At 41.3% G+C, this 23,889-nt stretch overlaps 1 protein-coding gene across 1 annotated transcript in view; it reads right to left on the minus strand.

The window, feature by feature from the left end:
• The window catches only part of HMCN1 (hemicentin 1), a 362,739-nt gene that overhangs the window by 270,134 nt on the left and 68,716 nt on the right, over nt 1-23,889 (minus strand). Inside the window, 11 exon segments of the mRNA XM_083156769.1 lie at nt 1,377-1,489; nt 3,021-3,165; nt 5,354-5,481; nt 6,610-6,705; nt 9,583-9,765; nt 11,264-11,422; nt 11,506-11,619; nt 13,859-13,986; nt 16,060-16,201; nt 17,051-17,326; nt 23,517-23,638. Of these exon segments, the coding sequence (XP_083012895.1) occupies nt 1,377-1,489; nt 3,021-3,165; nt 5,354-5,481; nt 6,610-6,705; nt 9,583-9,765; nt 11,264-11,422; nt 11,506-11,619; nt 13,859-13,986; nt 16,060-16,201; nt 17,051-17,326; nt 23,517-23,638 (1,606 nt within the window).

Genomic DNA, 23,889 nt, shown 5'->3' on the forward strand with positions numbered 1-23,889 from the left:
AATGTCACACCAGTAACCAAAGCACTTAGGGCCTTATTCTAGTTAACTATTTCTGACAAAATCCTTCTTAGATGGACAAAACCATGTGCACTGCAGGCGGGGCAGATGTTACTTGTGCAGAGAGAATTAGATTTGGGTGGGGTTTTACTTCAAAGTGAGATTTATATTGCAGTGTAAAAAATAAAGCAGTCAGTATTTACCCTGCACAGAAACAAAATAACTCACCCAAATCTAATTCTCTCACATTTTACATCTGCCCCCCTGCAGTGCACATGGTTTTGTCCATCTAAGAAGGATTTTGTCAGAAAGAGTGAACTAGATTAAGGCCCCTAGTTAGCATCCCAGACCATTTGTCATTCATCTGTAACATTTACATAAAAATGAATCTAAAGAACATGCTCCCCATGCCCATGGTGTGCCCAGCAAATACCTCTCCGTGGTCGGCTCTCGGATCTGACCACATTTTTTTTCCTTAAACCCGTGTCTTCTACCGCCTCTATGTTATGCATCTTTTCCATATGTTGCTTCCCTGACCCACTTTGTGTAGTGGCCAGAACCCTTTTTGGGCCTCGGTCCCTCCCCACAGTGTCGGGATTGGGGGTTTTAGTGGCAGTGAACCTAAACAATCAAGCTACCTCGCGTTGGTTTCATCCAAATCGGTCCAACAGTGTCCAAAATGCATACCGGATCAACAAACACAAATATGTAAGAGATTATACATCTAGCTATTAAAATGTCACAACCTATTTGAAACCCATAATACCTGATACATTGTTCTTGAATTAGAGAACAAACACAGCCTAATTTAGATTGTATTATATTACTTTGTTAGATGGTGTCATTTTGCACTTTGCACAACCTGTTGCACTTTGCTAAAGCCGTATTAACAAATTCAGTGATGGGAGGTGTGCATCTGTGTAATCTCTAAATTGCAATGTAAACAGAATGCAGCCCAGGATATGTATGCTACATGAATAGAATCAGTATTCAATATTATGGGTTTGCTCCCGGTGATGCAATGCATCAATCACATTTCATTATGTATGCCTGGGAAGCAGGATGGTGTAACCTGCAGAACGACGCGTCTGTGGGACTCAATGAGAGTATTTGAAGCCGTATAGGCAAGTGTAGGGGCCAAATGTAAATCCACCTGGTTTTCAGTGTAAATGATTACTGCTTTAAAAAAAATGGGAAAAACTCTCCCAAAATCTCTCACTTTGTAATTCTCACACCATATTACATTTACCCCTAGGTGTCTTCAGTGTGTTATCTCCAATGCCATGTCCTGCATTGGAAGATGAATGTGTACAATAGGGATCACTGGATTATAAAACACAGACATTTTGCCTGCAGGAGATTTCCAAAATATTAGTTACCTTTTTCCAGATAATAGATGGTTTAGGTACCCCACTGGCTTTACATGGTAGAGATACTGCATGCCCTTCAACTGTACTGAAAATTTGGGGTCCATGTTGAATAATTGGACTAACTGAAATAGAAATGGTAATCATGAGTCCTAGGGCACATATAGTACAAGCCATGACAGGATAGCTGTATGATATAGCTGGCTAGTAGAATGTGAATATGAAAATCTGGATTTTTCAAAGCTCATGAAAGCCCATATACCAGGGGTTCCCAATCTTTTTTTAATCAAGGCACCCCTAGAGTATCAGAATTTTTTCACGGCACCCGTAGGCCAATTTTTTTATTATTAGATTGTGTTTATATGTGATTCTTAGGGTCAGTTATGTGGTAAAGGACAGGATTTGCTTCTGTTTGTACACTTTTTATGATTGGCAGCCACCAGCACTGGTTTTTCTCATAAATAATTAACCATTAATCATTTTAGTTGGTCCTGGACCACCAACCCAGGGCACCCCTGCAATTGTCCTGAGGCACCCCAGGGAGCCACGGCACACAGTTTGGGAACCACTGCCATATACAGTAGTCATTTTCTCTGAAAAACATATTTATTTATTTACAGTTTTGTATATAGCGCAGCATATTCTGTTGTGCTTTACAATTGGAAACAACAGTGATTAAACAAACTGGGTAGAAACAAACCTACATAGAGGTAGGAGGGCCCTGCTCGCAAGCTTACAATCATATCAGCCATCACACATGTTGCTGTAAATGTAATTCTCAATGTAGACAGATACTTATAATGCAAGCAGATTATTATTTTGAAGGAAAAGTAGAACAGATTGCAGCACTAAAATGTAACAGTGGAAACTAAGAAAAGGCTAATGTACCCAGAGAAACACACACTGAAGGCGCAGTAGGAGGGACAAATAGCAGTATGGTATATTTCAGCATTTCACCAGAAGTATGAGAGTGTTCCCAGTGGCAATTCTACCTTGTAGAAAAGATCTAGAAATCAGTGCATTTTATTTGTGTATATGGCTGATGACATGGTGAACAATGGGAAGTTGCTGTACAGTTGCTACTTGGGTTTGAATAAGATGGGGCCTTCCATGTCAGGACAGTGGGCCTAATTCAGGCTTCATCACAGGGCAAATCTGTTCTCAAAATGGATGATACATCTGCCCCACCTGCAGTACACATGGTTTTGCCCATTTTGAGAATAGCAAATAAGTTATTTGTGATATGTCAAGCTGCCCATAGACGGTCCGTTCCCGGACCGTCCGTTCTGTACTATGAGATGCACGATCCCGCACAGCACATCTCATCGTACGGTACAAAAAGTATGTGCTGCACATACTTTTTGTACTAGCTGGTTATCACATCGCATCGCATTGCATGCACACTGCATGCACAAGGCATGCAATGCGATGCGATGTGTACTATATAAGTCCCAAACAGATCCGTTAAACGGACCGTGTATGGGCAGCTTCAGAGTGATGTTCACCCTGACAGTCTGAATATCATCATTTAGAGCATGCAGTCCTCAACTCTGGGCCTGCTTCAGACATTTACTCGCAGCCTATCGATTTTTGTTTCAAGAGATAAAAGGAGATCACCAACTATGTGAATTTCCCATTTGTGCTATTTTACCTTACCATGCACATTGAGAGTTGTTACTCTTCTGTTTGCACCGGCAGCGTTTGTCACTGTACACACATACTCCCCACCATCTTTCAAGTGAACACTTTCCAGATGAAGACTTCCATCTGTTCGTACACTAACATACGGAGTTGAAACCACCTAAAAAGGAAAGAAACTTTTATATAGATTGTTTTTAGATATACAGTTATACTAAAGATTATAAAGACCAATAACATTTTTCATTGTGTTCAGTGCATATGGATTATATCTGGTGAGACATGTAATTTTACACATAAAAGATATAGCTTCATTTTCAGTTTGTGAACGTGTTTGTGACGTGCACAGATTCTGGTTTTACACAGGTCTGCCTAGAAATTCCACCCGATGTTCTATATATGCTCTCATCCTGCAGACGTATACATTACAAACTTGTATATGTCACACCAAGGTTCAACCGCTAACCACTTTATACTCACCCTTTTCATTATGGCAAATGGTTCTTTTTTTTCTCTTAAGATTCATGATTTAGAATTATAATTTACTACAGTAAATTGCTCATATCCCCAAACTATGTTTTATTATTAAAAGTCAAAAGTGTTTTGTCATTTCCACCTGAATCTGTCCAAATGGACATGAAAAGGAACAATTTAAGTTTTATTAGCCAGAGGTTAACCAACATTAAGGGGCATATTCACATAGCTGCAGGACTTACCCAGGAAGGTACCCTCAAGTTTAACACCAAGAGCTTATCAATTTTTAGCTAATTTTCTGAGTTACACCCATGGCTAACACGTGCTAACCTATATGTTCCACTTAAGTGCCCCTAGCTATGGGCCGCTAACTGGATAGGTGTTTTCTGTTTGCACCAGCATGCAGAAATTGCAGTAAGTGCAACCTGTCCCTGGCTACGGGATGCAATTGAATAGCACAAGGCACTGCAATAAACCTACAGCAAGCCCCTTGACTAACTGAATATGCCCCTATTGGTCCCCATACACTAGGGTGATTTACATGCAATTTGGGCATTTTTATGCAATTTTGGCCATCAATCGCATGAAAAATGCCAAAATTGCAAGTAACTGACAGCAGGTCTGATGCGAAGTGTGGTCCCATGCTCATTGCGCAGGAGCCTGTGAGTCGCAATTGCTAGAGATGCAATCTGCTAGATTGCTTTTGAGCTGGGCAGGCTTGGCTGAGATTGCATGCAAAAGAACCGCAAGCGATATATTACATTCAATTATTCTGTCCGAGAAGGTCCCAGAGGACTCAAGGGATGATCGCGGGTTACTTCTCCAAGGGGAGAAGTCATATTGTGTATGCCCAGCTTACGATAGCATTCATTTGTACCAGATCTCAAGCATCTGCAAGAGATTCCTGTCCTTATAGGTGCCTGACTCCCTGTCTGATAGTGTTGCTATTACTGTATGTGACCATGTTCTAGGTATACATTTTTCCCTCCCCTGTTCTGCCACTCAGTCTGGGTAGGTAGGGAAGGCAGGGCCTCACCTGTCATACTCTAGTATATCCAGAGTTTTAACTGGAAATTATTAGAATACTACAAAATAAGATATTTATAACATACAGTACATAGGGTTGTGCTTAGGGTTATATTTAGGAAATATACTGATGCACTTTTGTATAATGCCCATGTGAAGCATAAAGTTCATCATATATGTATGAGTGTAAATCTGGCTCTGATATAAGTCAGTGCATTCCCAGTAATTAACCACACAGCATGTCACTGCTCAAGGGAGATAAGCTTGCACATCTGCATATCGTCCTGTTTGCCGCCATTTTCCTCATGGTACACAGGCTAAGAGAGGGGGAGGGGTATAAAGCAGAGTGGCACAGTTTTGTCTGAGGCCAGTCTCTGGCAAAGAGATGCTGCTACCCATGATTATAGTGTGCGTACAACCAGTTTGCAAGTGCATCAATCAATAGGGCCAGAATTTCATATCATGGCATGTCCATACACCACCCCCTGCCCACACACAGTATTGTCATGCCCCACCAATCATAATTGGGCCAATAGATTTCATTGTCACCCCAGATGTGAGGTGGTAATGACGGAAACCTTTGTTTATGGGTTGTAGCTAATTCACTACAGTGCATGGGGGGTAACTCTAAAAAAAAAAGATCAAGGATTGTTTTAAAAGGAGTTGGAATGTGTTGGGTACTGTTATAGACAATCTGTGCAGAGTTGTGTAGTACACTGTACAATTGTTTTTTTCTAGCATATTATTATCTTAAACTTAAATTACTTGCAAAATGAATGAACATGTCGTCATAGTTAGCAAATATTAGATTATGATGACATAGTAATTAATTAGTAAAAAATAAAACTTACTAAAATGTTATTCTTAGCCCACTGTCTGACTGGAAGAGGATTTCCAGCTAAGATAACACATGGCAAGGTGATCTGGTTTCCTTCAATAACATTCACTACGGAAGGGCTCTCTCCAATTACAGGAATAACTGAGAAAAAGTTAAATTAAATTAAAAGAATAATTAGTTTACTTTCATTTACATTACAAAGAGCAAAAAAAAAAAACCCAAGAAATAGCACTTTGTATTAGAGATTTGCAGGCACTGATTTACTCTGATTCCAAAGCAGGATCTTATTGGCTATCAACTGTCAACAACTGTCATGTGATTTGGGATAGCCAATAAGATCTTGCTTTGAAATCAGAGTAAATCAGAACCTGCACATCTCTACTTTGTATACAGGGGGTTATTCAGATCTGAAGGTGATTTAGCAGAACCCTGCAATTAGATAGCCGCCAACCCACCAGAGTGAAATTCCTACCTGTGCAAGGCTGCATAAAGCTTGTGCATCCATGTGCAACTCATTCACCATCAGATGATTTTCCAGTCTGTGGGTGACCCTGAACCTACTCAGCCTGTGCGATAGAAACAGGCTGATCGAGGCTGGAGCTGACGTCACACACCCTCCCTCAAAATGCCTGGGCAGGCCTGTGACTTCTCTGACACTCCAACAAACTGTCCGGTTACCACCACCAAACACCAGTGTCCTGCCAATCTTGAATTTGTGAACATCTTACGATCAGAAAAAAAGCTGGATTTTTTTTTGCTGAATGACCAATAATCGGCCACCTTGCGAAATCAGGTCTGAATAACCCCCACAGATTCAGACAAATTTGTGCACACATGTAGAAAGCTGGAAACACACTATAAAATTATTTTTCCAATCTGGCTGGTTGGAACAAAAATCTGGTCATGTCTGGGAGCAAATTACAATCAACCATTTGCTCCCAAAAGCTGGAAAACTGACAACAAAAACAATAATTTGCATAAATTGTTTAAATCAAAAGGTTTTATCCAATTTCACTGAATGACCATTTTTGTTTGTTTTCCGTGTTTTGGAGCCAATGGTCACTTGTCATTTTCTCCTAGAAATTACCAGATTTTCATTTCAACCATTCAGATAGTGTGTATAAAATTTCAGTGTTGCATATTAAATTAATCAGTGTAGTATTGTTAAGTTGTTTTGGCAAATTTGATTGTTTAATAAGTGTGACTAAGATGCCCAATAAAAAAAGATGCTCAGCACAAGCCAAGTTGCCCTTGGTAAGAAGTTCGTACCTAATCCTGTCAGTGTAACAGTGATTTGGGAATTAATTTTTCCAAACTGATTCTCAGCTTCACAGAGATAGAGTCCTTCATCTCCTACCCACAGATCTAAGAGAAATAAAGTACACATTTATACACTGAAAGAAAGAAAGTAGGTCAGAAAGAAGGTAAATAATTGTAAGTACATTTCATTTTTAAAAGTTGGATGAGGCCTTTTAGGAACAGTTCTGCAGTAGATTTCAACAAGTTTAAAATAGGTGTACTACATATCCGCAGGGCCGGCGCCACCACTAGGCAGCTTTAGGCATTTGCCTGGGGCGCCGGCCACTGGAGGACATCAACCACCCACCCACCCCCGTGGAGTGACTCGCCGGCCCTCACTGCATCAAACCCACCCCCCTGTGGAGCGACGTGGCGGCCGCAGCAAACACCATCACCCTCGTGGAGTAGCCCTGCATCTATAAACTCAGATAGAACTGTATACTTAATTCAATATATTTTGAATGTTACCTCTCCCTTTACTTTACTGCAAGTTCACATGTTTATAAAAATCTTTTTATTTTGTAGAGCGTGACTTCTTGTGCCATAGATTTATTTAAAAAGAAAATAAAATATACATTTATTTCCATTCCATAAAAGGAAAAAAAAGTATATGCAAAATAGATGCAATGGGGTACATTTACTGAAATGGGACGATGGGATTTTGTCCATAGAAACCAATCAGATGCTACTTCTTATTCATGAAGCACCTTCTAGAATATACTAGATAGAATCTGATTGGTTGATATGGACAACATCCCATCTTCAATAGAACTCCCATCATAGTAAATTTACTGCATTATATGTATTTTGGAAAGACCATCTATAGGATGCAGTACGTTGGGCCTGATTCTGGTTGACTAGGTAAGCTGCAAAGATTGCAGCTTACAGAGTCCCAGAGTGCCCACCCTGCCAAAAAACTGCCCCCTCCCCACCTCCGTATTCCCTTGAAACCAGGCCAGGGGATGTGTTATGCCTGCAGCAGGAAATATCATTCTATGGTTGGCGACCATTGAATGATTTCTCATGGGCTCGCAAATATAAATCAGTGGAGACGGAGTTATATTGCGGGCGACGGGACGAAGACATGGAATGCCCATTGATATCATGGGGACACCCATAGTAGTAGTAGTAGTAGTACGTTTATTTATAAGGCGCCACAAAGTGTCCGCAGCGCCGTACATAGCAAAAAAAAAAAAAAAAAAAATTACAAGGTAACGTACAGGGTGTGTAGAAAGATACAGTATAAATAGGGGTATAGCTGGTAGAACTAAAATCAGCATCAGTTCAGAAGTAGGTGTCAAAATAGTCAAGGAGACCGAAGATGAAGTAGAGGAAGGGAAGAACAGGACAGGAGCACAGGTGAGGTAATGAGGTAGGGTGAGTACGTGAGGAAGGAGGGCCCTGCTCATAAGAGTTAACATACTAAAAATAGGTGGGTGGACGAACGAAATACAATAGGATAAGTAGGAACGGAGGGGAACGGAGGCAGGATAGGAGGATCAAAAGGGGTTAGGAGGAGGGATAGGCTAGTCGAAAAAAGTGGGTTTTGAGGGAGCGCTTGAAGGAGGTAAGGGAATCAGATAGCCTGATGGGTGGCGGGAGGTTGTTCCAGTGCAGGGGGGCAGCGCGAGAGAAATCTTGGACACGGGAGTGGGAGGAGGTGATTAGGTGAGAGGTCAGTCGGCGGTCAGCGATGGAGCGAAGAGGACGGGAGGGAGTGTGGATAGAGATCAGTGAAGAGAGGTAGGGAGCTGTGGAGGAGGAGAGAGCCTTGTAGGTGGTGGTGAGGAGTTTAAAGAGAACTCGGAAAGGAATGGGGAGCCAGTGAAGAGATAAACAGAGGGGGGAGGCGGAGGTAGAGCGGCGGGAGAGGAAGATGAGCCTAGCAGCAGCGTTAAGAATGGATTGGAGAGGTGCGAGGCGGGTGAGAGGTAGCCCAGAGAGAAGGATGTTGCAGTAGTCAAGGCGGGAGATGACAAGAGAGTGAATGAGAATTTTGGTCGCATCAGTGGAGAGGAATGGTCTGATGCGTGAGATGTTGCGTAGGTGAAAGCGGCAAGACTGTGAGAGAGCACGAATGTGGGGGGTGAAAGAGAGGGAGGAGTCAATGATGACGTTTGACGTTCCCATCTCCCATCGCTAACACCACCCCCATCCCACACCCCTCCCGCCTCAATGCGAACGGCGACATTGTAAATTGCCAAAGCTGACATTGTATATCGCCATTGCGAAGGAACCAGAATGTAAGATCAGTAACACAGTCCCTATATTTCTAAGTTCTTGACATACTGTAGCACAGATATAGGTACTTATATGTTAGTTGGGCACCCACTATAGTTAGTACGCTCAAAACCCCCACTATCCATGTCGGCATGGTGTTGATATTATATAGTCTGGCGAGCACAGCGAGCCACCGAGCCCAAAGAGTGGCGAGCGCAGCGAGCCCCGCGAGGAGACGCGGAAAACTAAGCAAATAGCTTAGTGGGTGCCCAACTAACATATACTGTAAGTACCCAGATATAAAATCACTATAACAGCTTTTTACAATTTTAAAGCGATAGTCTACAGTAGAATTCTAAAATAGGATTAACCAATATAAATCAGTGCAAGCAGCTGCGATATGTCAACATTTTCATAAATCAAATGTATCAAGCTTTGGTGAGAGTTAAATTTGAGAAGTTCCTCAAAGCAACCAATCCACTTCTGGCATTTACAGTATCTAACACATTCTATGAAGTGACAGAAGCGGATTGGTTGCTTTAGGAAACGTCTCCACTTTCTTACTCTCCCAGGCTTATTCACATCACCGCTCCAGTTACTACAAGTTCTGAAGGGGATAAGCTTTGCTATTCTCTACTGTACATGTTGCCTGTGATTATTGGGCTATAATTACACACCTCAATGCAATGGAAACACCCCTTTTGTAAGAAATTGTAGACTTACTAGTAATTTGTAGTGTTCCAGTCCTCTGGTTATACATAAGTGGCTTTGAAAGTTTGGATGTGTCATTTAATTTTCTCCATTTTATCTTAGGTTCTGGGAATCCACGGGCAGTACAGAGCAATGTCACATCTGATCCTATATCCATTGCTATATCACTTGGGCTCTCTGTGAACACAGGAGCAGCTGGAAAGAAGTTTTCATTCTGTTAAATATGAATAATTAGCTATATAAAGCTACGGGTGAGTAGAATTATTAGCATTGGCATTGTGAGGCACATGATACCACTGTGAGGTACAATACAGGATAAACTCAAACAAATAGAGAACTACTTAAAACAGTGACTGACTGGGCCGCTGAATCGGCCCTGACATGCTCACGACCTTTGTTGGGTACATGCATGCACGTGCACACATACACCACATATGTGTGAGCTGGCTCCCTGGGCATGCAGGAGAGACGGTAATAGTGTTGTGTGATGCCTCCCTCTCTCCTGGACCTCAGCGGCACACAGAGAGAGCTGACAGACCCGCCGCAAGTCCAGCGGCTCTCTCTGTGCACCAAACAGGAGGCGGAGCCTCCAACTCGCAAGAAGAAATCGGCTTACCTGGCCTCCGGTTCCTCTGGCATTTAACAGAAGTGCCAGATGGCCAGTCTGGCCCTGACTTGAAATATGATTAACACTGTGCAATTACTAACTGTTTATCAATAATGAACTCATTAGCAATCTAATCAGCAAAGGCCAAAATGATGGAATGGGATAGATCAGACATGTACACATTGTTTAAAATAGAGATGGAGAACCTTCAGTCCTCCAGCTGTTGTTGAACTACACATCCCAGCATCCCCTGCAAAAGTTGGCCAAATAGCAAAACTGTAGCAGGGCACTGACTGCACATGCCATCATACATCAAAGGAAATGACTACTTATTTCTAATTACAAAACATTTATTTCCAGTCCAAAATATAATTATACCATGGCCCTTATTCTGGCTGACTCGCAAGGCTGTGAATTTGCAGCCTTGCGTGTCCCCCAGACGCCGCCCGCTGACCGCCGGTACACCGGTGGTCAGATTTGCATGCACACTCGACAGGAAATGTGCAGGCAGCTGACATCCAGTGAGGTCAGCTGCCCGCCCCCCGCACCCTTGGCACCGGATGATTTCTATGGGTGAATCCCCTGGCACACCCCCACACTGCATCAGCACATGCGCAGACACAAAACATTGGTTCGCACGGTTGACCGAACTAATTAGAATAACGCCCATATTTGCCATTACTGGTGACAGTATCTTAAAATCTGTCATTGTAGGCCACCTTTAAATGATTTATTGGTTGACCAATATATCAAAATAAAGTGCTTATATGTTAATGGCAGCATTTTATTCTGAATATTCTGTCCATTTAAAAGATGCAGTTTTAATAAACGCATAATCCAGTGCATTTTACCATTAATAATAGAGACATTTTGAAAAGGCTGCTATTTTATAAACTCACAACTGAATATATTTACCCCTTATAAAAGTAGTGAAAAATGACATATGCACTCAGTCCTACATTATGTAAACACTCAACACTACTCATGACTCGATTCATAATTCCTTCCAGATAACCGCTGCACCCCTAGCCTCTGTACTAGATAGCTACTTTGTATAAGTTATACATGTAGATAAAGTGGACTTACAGCCAACACTGAGGAGAACTTTTCCATTTGCTTTCCCAGCTTCATTAGTTGCCACACAGGTATATTCTCCCTCGTCTGAATACAGCGTTTTTTTAATTCGCAAAGTCCCAAGAAGATCATCAATAGACATTCGTTCTGATGTGCTTAACTTTACATCACCTGGATGAAAGAACATTTTTTGGAATCTTAAAATACATGAAGAATTGTATAAACCTTAATGTACAAATATTCTACTCCAGTACCTTTGAACCAGTGCACCTGAGGCTCGGGAACACCTGTTGCTTCGCACTGCATAATAGTCTCTTTATCAGCTGCTACCAGCATCTCTCTCTTGATGACTCTCACAACAGGAGCCTCTACAAAACCATGAATATGACAAAGTTTAGATTTTGCACAAAAAAATAACAAATTTTTGGCCTTAACATGATTATCACAAGTGTAGTAACCTATAGCTCTGTGCACCTCAGCCAGAACCTATGAATTAATTTGCGTTAGCCTTGGGTTTGCTGTAGACAGGCATTAAAGCTTAAGGCAGTCTTCCTGTGCCAGTAATCACCATGGCTAATAGGCTATGCCCCTTAGTGACTAAAATATAATTATACAGTACACCTGTTCACCTGACTCATTCATACACAGCAACAATATGAATGGCAGGGATTGCAGCATTTTTGGCTGTAGGATGTGACAATGTGGGCATGGTACAATAGCCCATGCCTACAGTTTCAGGGCATTAGAGAAAGAAAAAATGGGGGAGATTTATCAAAAGTTAGAGAATGAAAAAATGGAGAGAGGTAAAGTTCCAATCAGCTTCTTTCATTTTTTTTTTAAATACAGCCTATAACATAGCATTTAGGAGCTGTTAGTACTTTATCTCTTTACACTTTTCTCTTTCCAGTTTTTGATAAATCTCTGCCATAGAGAGGGGACATGTACATTAACTGGGCCGTGTTCTTTGGTGGTAAATAATATTTTTTACATATTGGTACATAGGGGGGTATTCAATTAGTGCCAATTTCTGGGATAGCTGAAAAATATAACTAATTCAGTACCCAACTATTCAGTTGCGCCCATTTTTCGCTGCTATTGAAGGCCGCAATTTCACCTGGCAAAAAACATGTAAACGTGAATAATTTGCACATCCAGTTATTTTTAGCCACAGACAAAGTTTTCACCTTGGTGAAAAATTGACACTTTTCTCAGTTTATTAGGGAGAATTGTGATTCCCCCTATTCAAATGGAGGGACTATTTTTCACCTAGGCGAAAAATTCAGCAGGGGCAAAAATCAACTGGATTGGCAAATTTGCCACTTTACAGGTGAAATTGTGTCCATTTTCACCAATGCCTTTTCGCCCCCCAAAAAAGTGAAAGGGTATGAGAGAAAAAAACGCCTTCAATAGCGGCAAAAGCAGGCCCAATTGAATAGTCAGGCAACAAATCAGTTCCGTTTTTTTTGGCTATCCCAAAAAATTAACTAATTGAATCCCCCCTTAGGATGGATATTAAGAAAGACAAGTACGTTTCTAATGTGTACTTTTGACCACTGAATTTATTTGAATTAAAACTTCACATTTTAGTAATAGAATATAATTTAAATTTTATTTAGGAAACAATTAAAGATAGAAAGTGCTCTATATTGTTCAAATAAACTCATTGGCATATTTATATATTTGTGAAGGAAGCCAGATATTTAATGGGTGCACTCGCTGTACCCATTTTTTTAATACTTACCCATCCGGAGTTCTGTGATGACAGAAGCAGTACCGCGGAAATCTCCAGAAAAATTACCACAGTGCCATTTTTCCAGAGATTTGCACATTATATAGGGATGCACGACTGCTGGCAGAGAGAAGGGGGCCAGGATAGAGGAAGTTGCACACGGGCCTCCTCCTCTCTTAAAACACTTGTGTCAGTGGCCCTTAATTAAAATGTACTCAGTGGTCCCCAGTATATGACACATTAGAAATGAAGGCATGTGTGTTTTCTATTCTACTTTTTCTATAAGTTCAATGATAACATCCTGCAAAGAGATTCGGTAAGGCAAATTTGTATGTATCAGTAAATAAACTACCTAAGCAATAACAAAGAAAAATATAGTCATGAAGATAATCTAAAATCTAACAGCCACAGAGTAATATAGACAGATGGAAGCACAGTGCTACTCTTCTATCAGTGTGCCAGCCCTCATCTTTAAAACTATAAGTGCAATTGCATCTCCCTGCAGCTCTCATCTGATCACTGATTCTTATTTCTTCAAAGCTAGGGCAGATCTGCTGGCAATACTATACTCAGAAATAAATTGAAGTATTGTATTGCAACTTTAAAGCCACAGGAATTTCTTGTGTTTTAAAATAAATTTTAAGAAGATTGAGCCCTATGCTGGCACAGTGTTTCCCAACTGTGTACCTAGGCACCCTAGGGTGTTGCCATGCTCTTGCAAAGATGCCCGTTGGTGGGCCAAGAGCAAAGCAAATTATTTATAGTCAAAGTGATAGGCAAAGCCAGTGATAGAGGCAGCCAGTCATAAAACACGTGGACAATTAGAAGCACAACTGTTCTAAGTGATACATAAACTGACCTCTTATACAGTAACTTACCAATGTATACAAGTATGGATGCTTGACTGTCTGTTCCAGCAGTGTTAGTTGCCAGGCATGTGTAAACTCCCGAGTCTTTCTCCAGTGCGTTTTTAATAATAAAGCTTCCATCTTCTGTTAATATATACCTGTATAAGAGTCAGAGCTTAGCAGTCAATTAAAATTGCATTTGTAAATAACATAAAGCAATAGGAAATACCTGTAATGGACAGAAGACATACAATAGTTACTTATTCTTCTGACCATCCATTTGTCCAATAGGGAAGTCATTAAAATAAAAATATATTACAATTTGCTCATGTCAATCAACAAATCAGTGTACAATTGCTAATGCAAATGCACAAGATATAAAGGAACATGCGATAATCAACATTTGTAGAACATTTAATCCAATCTAGATTAGTTTATTATTGCATATGACTGCCTGAGACCACAATAATTGTGACTACATTTATTGCCATGTATTTATATATATATATATATATCACACTTGCTCCTGAGGAAGCCGGACAGAGAACATCCGGGGAAACGCGTTGAGCTTACTGAATGACCGCCTATAAATCCACCTGTATCAAGTCATGTCCCATCTCCCACTGACGTCCACAATTCTCCTGTCTTTTTTGGATTACAACTACCTTTGGGATACCTGCACTATTCCTAATTATCCTACATAGAAGGAGAAGACACATAATAGGGAGGTATCTATACCCTACCAAGGGAACTTTGGGACTTTATCATCACCCTATTCTGGTCCACAAATATCGCCAGAAAACATCGGATGGTAATCATAAATATCATCTACCATCTAAAAACAAGCCATTCTATATGGAGCTCTAAACTACAGTTGTGACATTTCCAATGTCCATTAGCATGATATATGCGATATTTCCATTGCTCATTAGCATTATATATATGTTTTTAGGATTCTTTTTATGTTTAATTTATTTTTATATGTAATTCATTAAATTGTCTTTTTAAATTGAGAACCATCTGGTCTACATATTGGTTCAGCCAGTGCTGGCACACTTTCTATATTTTTCCCTCTACATTTGTTTGGGTATGACAACCCAGTGCCAGCAGCTGTTTATAGCGCACTACCAATAGTTTTCTTTTTTTCTTTTTTAAATGGTGTCTAATCTTATATTTATTGCCCTGATGTGGGTGGGTAAAAGTGTCCCCCGGTATAAGGTAATTGCAGGTAGTGCAAGCACATCTTTTTCTTATTTTTTTAAAAAAAATTCCTTTTTGTTTAGTTCCTAAGCCTGAGATATCTGTTTTATGAGTATTGACCTAGAATAACAGGGCATGATATTGGTCTGTGCAAGATTTAAGTCTGAATCAGACTGGATACCATATAATGTTGTTAGTTCTGTTACATTGTATATCCGTTGCCATGGTTTTAATCACAGCCGTGTGGCTCCACGGTGAAGTCATTTTCTTACGCTGCATCAGTAACCAGAAACCGGACTGAGAGGGGCAGTGCATGTGGGTGAGAGGGATATAAGGTAAATAGTTTTTTTTGTTATTGTGTTGTATCCTGACGAAAATCTATTGATATTGAAACGTTGCTGAAAACTGTGATGCAGTGTGTTTTATTTTGTTAACTGAGTGCCGCACCTCTGGGAGACATGTATTACTATTTGTGGAGGCACCGGGACAATTACTATTTACATTCAGAGTGCCAGCCCTTGGCGATATATATATATATATATATATATATATATATATCTATATATCTATCTATATATATACAAAAACTATTACAAAACTCAAATTTAAGGATATAGCGCACACATATTCTGCAGCACTCTACAAAGAATATTTGGCCATTCACATCAGCCTCTGCTCCAGCTGGGGTATATGGTCTATAATCCCTACCAAATAAAACACTTACTTGCTAGGGTTAATTTTGATTGCAGCCAATTAACCTAGAAAAATGTGGGGGATTATGGGAGAAAACCGGAGTACTCAGAGCAAACCCCCACGTATGCATGGGGATAATATAGAAACTCCACACATTTAGGGCCATGGTGGTAATTGAGCCCATGGCTTTATTGCTGTGAGGCAGTAGTTCTAACCATTACACCATCCATGCTCTTCCAATATATGAAACATTGATTTCTATAACTGTTAAAATCTAAAAATAGACATTTTACTATTCTAATTATGTAGCCAATATCATTCACCTGATTATACCTCACCTGTTGTAGAATCTTACAAACATGTCATTGTGCGTCCAAACTATCTGAGGTGGAGGATAACCTGTTGCAGAGCACTTCAATTTAATCCTTGATCCTTTAATAAAAGTCATATTTCTGGGATCTACAACAACGTTTGGTGGATCTACAAGAAAACAAATTTTGAAAATACAAATATTCTGTAAGCAAAGATTTCTCTCAAGTCTTCTAAATTTTATTTCTAAATATAATGGATGTTATTTTAAATGGTCAAGCACAGTGTAAGCCTCTCTTTGGAGGACCTGTGCACCTAAATTTGGGAAAATGTGGTGAGATATCTGCCAAAATGTAGGTTTATGTGTATAGCACCAAGATAAGATTGATGCTGTCAGGAACACAGCATCCATTAGGATAACTAGGCTGAAGCCTAGGGCCCCAGAGGTACTAGGGGCCCAGGAAGTTGTGTGAGTGTAAGTAGGCACACTAAAAACAAAATAGAGGTCATGCATTTTAGTGGCACCCAGCCATCTCCACTTCACCAATGGACTTCACATATTACGAGCTCTGAGCTGATGTGTAGTCTCTTCTCCTAAAGCGTACAGTATGTTTTATGGGAACATTTCACCCATTCATTAGCTCTTTGCAATCATTTAATATATAGCTCTCTATCTCCAACAGGGCCCAAGGCACTTTGCGAAGAACATGACAATGTAAAACAAAGCTTACAACACATAAAATGTGCTATGTGACAGTGTAATAAAGGCAGTCCAGATGTCGCATAATGCTTGCGATAAACAGAGCCGTATTTTAGCAAAAAACAGAAATATCTTATTAAACGAATAGGTCTTCAGGTTGCTGCAGTTCACTGTCATTTCCACAATGCATTTTCCTTTACTTTTTCAAATCAATTAAAATAATGATCTTTCAATTTTACTCTGGTACCGGTGATTTCTGGTCAATGGGCAATAGTGAAATATGCTACTGTATGTATGCATGAATAAATGATAGCTTGTACCTTGTATGGTAAGAAACACAGCAGCTGAAGTTCTTCCACCTTCATTGGCTGCAGAGCAGACATATTCTCCTGCATCACTGATCTTTACACTTGAGATCTTCAGGGAATTGTTGTTTAGAATGTGAATCGCAGAAGTATTTTCATGTATTAAATCAAGATTATTCTTTCGCCATGTAAAATTGTAACGAACAGTGCTCAAGACGTCACACGTCAGTATAGCTGGTTTTCCAATATTGACCGTCAGATTATGTAAAGCTTTTATTACAGGTGGAGGTTCTAGAAAACATAAGAGTACTGTAATAAACAACTTTTATGCAACTATCAGTAACTGTGGTTATGTGATAACTAAAGATATAACAAGCAAATGACCATTGCTGCATAATTCATATATCTGCAAATAGATCTTATGGAATATGTACGTCTTATAGAAGTTTCTTCTGCAGTTTCGCTGATGTTGTCTTTATTGCAGGTAAGCAATTATGTGAATTTGTCTCATGATAAGTTCCCTCCTTTCAGATCAATACTCGTAGTTTAAACAAAGCTAGTAACAATTGGGGGATACCTGTACACACACTTGGCATTAGTGTATAACAAGGCAAATATATATATATATATATATATATATATATATATATATATATATATATATACATATATATATATATATATATATATATATATATATATATATATATATATATATATATATATATATATATATATATATATATATATATAGGAAGGCACCACATCATTCTGTATTTTGGACTGTGTGATTCGGTTGTTGGAGTGGCGCTACCTACCAAAATGTATATATATTCGGCAATGTTTCAGGGTAGTGTGCCCCTTTCTTAAGTCTTACAAGTGACAGAAATTGTGACATAATCAAATAAATACTGCAATAAACTAGTGCTGCTCCTCCTCCTCCCTCCTTGCATGCGCTGTGGTCCGGTGGTGCACCGCAAACAATAATTAACAAATAATAATGCAATAATGAATGTAATAAACATTAATGCCCAGTGCTATACTATGCTGGTTAGATGCCACATAGCTTTCATGAAAGACTTTTAACTCCAAGTCAGAAACCCAGCCTCTGTATTTCCTACACCCCGTTTGGGGAATCCTAAAATATATATATATATATATATATATATATATATATATATATATATATATATATATATATAGTGAAGAATAGACGTGTCACTCCAGGGGTCTTTTTCAAAGATTTTATATCATACGAGCAAAATGGTTACATGGCAGGGTCAACGTTTCGATACTCAGAGGTATCGTTGTCAAGACAGCATGTAACAAGCATACAAGTATATGCCCGCACGGCGGCGGGACCACACATATATAACATAAGAAATCACTTACTGGCTCCATGTGATACCGACCAGTCACCGGGTGCAGCGCGCACACCTCCTGTCACTGAGGCCGGAGCGCGCACCACTGACATCACCCCGCCTGCTGCATAGCAACGCAGACAGGCTGGGCGAGCGTCCCCGGCAACCAATCAGAATCCCCACAAGCCGAGACAGACGCATGAATGAAACAACAAAGCGTGTGCATGTCAAATAACCAGCGCGGGGGATCAGGGGAGATGCGGGGAGATAGCACTGCTGACGAAGGGGCATATATGCGGTACAAAAAATAACATAGTCCAATGCCAGAGACAGCGCGGCAGTGTGCAACAATAGAGCCAGAGTCAGTGTCGACAACCGTGTCAGCAAAGTCAATACGGCAGAAGTAGCACTGCTGGGGGTGACAGCGCGAGGGATGAGAGGAGATGCGGGTGTATAGCGCAGCTAGCAGAGGGGCAAATGAGTGACAGTAATAATAAGCCAAGCATGATGCAACATCGCCCAGACGCAGAGTTATCGCGGCAGTGTGCAACAGTGGAGCAATGGAGTAGAATCTGAGTCAATGTCGACAGTGGTGTCAACCTGCGTGCAATCGCATCCCAAGGCTTTAGAAAAATAAACTCCAGTTCATCCGGTCATTTAAGCCAAATGGCTTAACAGTATTGAGTTTGTGAATCCATTTGGCCTCAAGTTTCAGCAAGAGGCCATCTCGGTCACCCCCTCTAGCCAGCACAGGTACGTGGTCGATAAGTATAAACTTAATATCGGCAACAGTATGACCAGCCTCCAAGCAATGTCGGGCCACCGGTTGATCTGCTTTCTTAGAAGAGATGGCATTGTTTATGGCGGAACGGTGAAGGGCCATACGCTCCCGGATTGTTCTTATAGTTTTGCCGACATAATGTTGTCGGCACGGACAGAAAAGCAGATAAATAACATGAGTGGTGAGGCAAGTCAAGACGTGGTGAATGCGGAAAGACTGATTACAGTGAGGGTGCTGGAAGGTCTTGCATACTACCATATTGGGGCAGGTGGTACATTTGAGGCATCGGTAGCAGCCAGGAGGTTTATGTAAAAAGTGGGCTTTGGGGGCTGTGGACTCAAAGCCGGTGATGTCGGCATGCATGACCTTGTCCTTGATATTCTTGCCTCGCGTGTAGCAGGCCATAGGGCGAACTCTATTGAAACATGGTAATGAGCGATCAGATTTAACAATCGGCCACAGGGCTGTGGTGGCACGTTGGACCACTGGACTGGCGGTGGTGTACCGTTGTTTCCAGGGTAAGGTGTCTTTTTTGGTGCGCTGGGTGGGTTGTAGTAGGTCGACACGAGGCGTGTTCAGTACCTCCAATTGAGTAGTTTTAAGGTCATTGAGGTTGTAGCCTCGCTGGACGAATCTGGCAACGACCATATTAGTGCTGTGTAGTGCCGCTTCAGGTGTACTTGATATCCTCGCCACCCGCATGAGCTGTGACTTCGGGAGACCACGTTTGAGACCTCGGGGGTGATGGCTAGATGACAGCAGTAGTGTGTTTCGGTCCGTTGGTTTGGTGAATACCTCAGTGACAAACGATAAATTTCTGCACAACCAGTACCTCAGCCGACACATCCTGATGTACGTTAGATTTATAGACGACCTGTTCCTCATGTGGACAGGCCCTATAGATCTCCTCACCCAGCATATCTCCATCATCAATTCAAGTTCATCTCCCATCAAATACACCATTAACGTACAGCCTCAATCCATCAGCTTCCTGGACGTCAAGGTCAGTCTATGCGCGAACAAAATTGTCACTGAGGTATTCACCAAACCAACGGACCGAAACACACTACTGCTGTCATCTAGCCATCACCCCCGAGGTCTCAAACGTGGTCTCCCGAAGTCACAGCTCATGCGGGTGGCGAGGATATCAAGTACACCTGAAGCGGCACTACACAGCACTAATATGGTCGTTGCCAGATTCGTCCAGCGAGGCTACAACCTCAATGACCTTAAAACTACTCAATTGGAGGTACTGAACACGCCTCGTGTCGACCTACTACAACCCACCCAGCGCACCAAAAAAGACACCTTACCCTGGAAACAACGGTACACCACCGCCAGTCCAGTGGTCCAACGTGCCACCACAGCCCTGTGGCCGATTGTTAAATCTGATCGCTCATTACCATGTTTCAATAGAGTTCGCCCTATGGCCTGTTACACGCGAGGCAAGAATATCAAGGACAAGGTCATGCATGCCGACATCACCGGCTTTGAGTCCACAGCCCCCAAAGCCCACTTTTTACATAAACCTGGCTGCTACCGATGCCTCAAATGTACCACCTGCCGCAATATGGTAGTATGCAAGACCTTCCAGCACCCTCACTGTAATCAGTCTTTCCGCATTCACCACGTCTTGACTTGCCTCACCACTCATGTTATTTATCTGCTTTTCTGTCCGTGCCGACAACATTATGTCGGCAAAACTATAAGAACAATCCGGGAGCGTATGGCCCTTCACCGTTCCGCCATAAACAATGCCATCTCTTCTAAGAAAGCAGATCAACCGGTGGCCCGACATTGCTTGGAGGCTGGTCATACTGTTGCCGATATTAAGTTTATACTTATCGACCACGTACCTGTGCTGGCTAGAGGGGGTGACCGAGATGGCCTCTTGCTGAAACTTGAGGCCAAATGGATTCACAAACTCAATACTGTTAAGCCATTTGGCTTAAATGACCGGATGAACTGGAGTTTATTTTTCTAAAGCCTTGGGATGCGATTGCACGCAGGTTGACACCACTGTCAACATTGACTCAGATTCTACTCCATTGCTCCACTGTTGCACACTGCCGCGATAACTCTGCGTCTGGACGATGTTGCATCATGCTTGGCTTATTATTACTGTCACTCATTTGCCCCTCTGCTAGCTGCGCTATACACCCACATCTCCTCTCATCCCTCGCGCTGTCACCCCCAGCAGTGCTACTTCTGCCGTATTGACTTTGCTGACACGGTTGTCGACACTGACTCTGGCTCTATTGTTGCACACTGCCGCGCTGTCTCTGGCATTGGACTATGTTATTTTTTGTACCGCATATATGCCCCTTCGTCAGCAGTGCTATCCCCCCGCATCTCCCCCGATCCCCCGCGCTGGTTATTTGACATGCACACGCTTTGTTGTTTCATTCATGCGTCTGTCCCGGCTTGTGGGGATTCTGATTGGTTGCCGGGGACGCTCGCCCAGCCTGTCTGCGTTGCTATGCAGCAGGCGGGGTGACGTCAGTGGTGTGCGCTCCGGCCTCAGTGACAGGAGGTGTGCGCGCTGCACCCGGTGACTGGTCGGTATCACATGGAGCCAGTAAGTGATTTCTTATGTTATATATGTGTGGTCCCGCCGCCGTGCGGGCATATACTTGTATGCTTGTTACATGCTGTCTTGACAACGATACCTCTGAGTATCGAAACGTTGACCCTGCCATGTAACCATTTTGCTCGTATGATATAAAATCTTTGAAAAAGACCCCTGGAGTGACACGTCTATTCTTCACTATATTCCACTCCTCCTCGTTGGCACCCGGGGCAATTTACTTCTTGGATACTTGAGTGCCGGTTCGTCTCCACGTTCTATATATATATATATATATATATATATATATATATATATATATATATATATATATATATATATATATATATATATATATATATATATACATATATATATATATATATATATATATAAAATTATAACTGGACCTTAGTTATTAAACTCCTGTCTATGGTGATGTTACGCAAACATTTATGAACCCACTCCACACTATCATCCTGGATATTCTCTACAACTCTAGCTGACCAAGAGCTAAATAAAACTAGAGTGAAATTAAACACTTTCACTACAGAACACAAGGTAAAGCTGGTATATGATACCAAAAACAATTGGTCGGAGCAACTCAAAACACAAATAGAGGGTTATACCAAAGAGTTAATAAAGTTAAAAAAACAGGGGGCCTTATTTTGGTTCACTCTTTCTGACAAAATCCTTCTTAGATGGACAAAACCATGTGCACTGCAGGGGGGGCAGATGTAAAATGTGCAGAGAGAATTAGATTTGGGTGAGTTATTTTGTTTCTGTGAAGGGAAAATACTGGCTGCTTTATTTTTACACTGCAATATAGATCTCACTTTGAAGTAAAACCCCACCCAAATCTAATTATATCTGCACAAGTTACATCTGTCCCACCTGCAGTGCACATGGTTTTGCCCATCTAAGAAGGATTTTGTCAGAAAGAGTGAACTAAAATAAGGCCCAGGATTATGAAACTCATCAAGTGTACCCATGGCTAAGTACTGCCAAGAATCAACTCGACAACGCAAAGTGTTCACCAAATGGCGCTCCACGGGTCCACAAGAAGAACAGATTAGTACATCAGCAAGTGAGGCTGAAGACAGGCCCAGTGGATCCAAACTCTTAAAGCCCCTATTCCTTTAGGGGTATGCACAAGGGCTGGATGAACCTGGCAGACAAAAAGCAGGAAAGCCACCTGCAGGGAAGGACCAAACGGGTAAATAGACACCATCTTTAATTTATCATCCACGGCACTCACTCCAGTGGAAGCCACCTTGCTGAGTAAAGGACTATCATTTGTCCCAACCAATCCATTTAATAGCTTCCAACATAAAATGTATAATTTCCGGTTTAAAAGACAGCTAAAACTAAAGGAACATTTTGGACAGGTAGACGACACTGGTATCTCCAGACAAGAGCCAATCGGATTGCAAAAACTTCAAATTTCACATTCAAACCCACATCCACTAATGCATCCATCAAAACGTTCCCTAGAATGATGGAGGAAATTCCACCAGTTGGAGCATCTAAACCTCAGTACAATCTCTCCAAGGAGGAATTCCTTTAAGGATAGCTACAGCATGTGGCATCTAACCAGTATAGCATAATATAACACTGGGCTAGCAGGTTCACCTGTAGAACGTAGCCGTTATCTAACGACTTCACCAGGGGCGTAACAAGCAGAGAGAGTATAAGGGACCAATGCAAATAAAACAGAAGAAATCATACTTCGCCATAAATTGCATGAGAAATGCACTTTGCACTGTTACTTACCATTTACATCAAAAAATGTCTGAGCTCGTGCGCTGCCTGCTGTGCTAGTAGCAACACATTCAAAGAACCCTTCATCATGGGATGAAACATTGGCTATTTCCCAGCTTGCATTGATGGATTCTCTGCAAATAAAACAAACTACATTAATGTGTCTGCTTCAAGTTCCTATCATTAAACAGATCTTCTGTAAGAATGCTGCTATTCTGCAATATCCTAACAGTGGGCTCTCTAATACGTGGTTAGGTCACACTTTACATATAGTGACAATGTTCTGATGTACACAAATATACTATAGGAGGAGAAGTGTTTAAGAAGATTTTTTTTTATAAATACACAAACTTGCATATTACACGAAAGCTCCGAAATGGCAATC

The sequence above is a fragment of the Crinia signifera genome, chromosome 8 (assembly GCF_055691185.1).
Source record: "Crinia signifera chromosome 8, ASM5569118v1, whole genome shotgun sequence".
Taxonomy (NCBI): domain Eukaryota; kingdom Metazoa; phylum Chordata; class Amphibia; order Anura; family Myobatrachidae; genus Crinia; species Crinia signifera.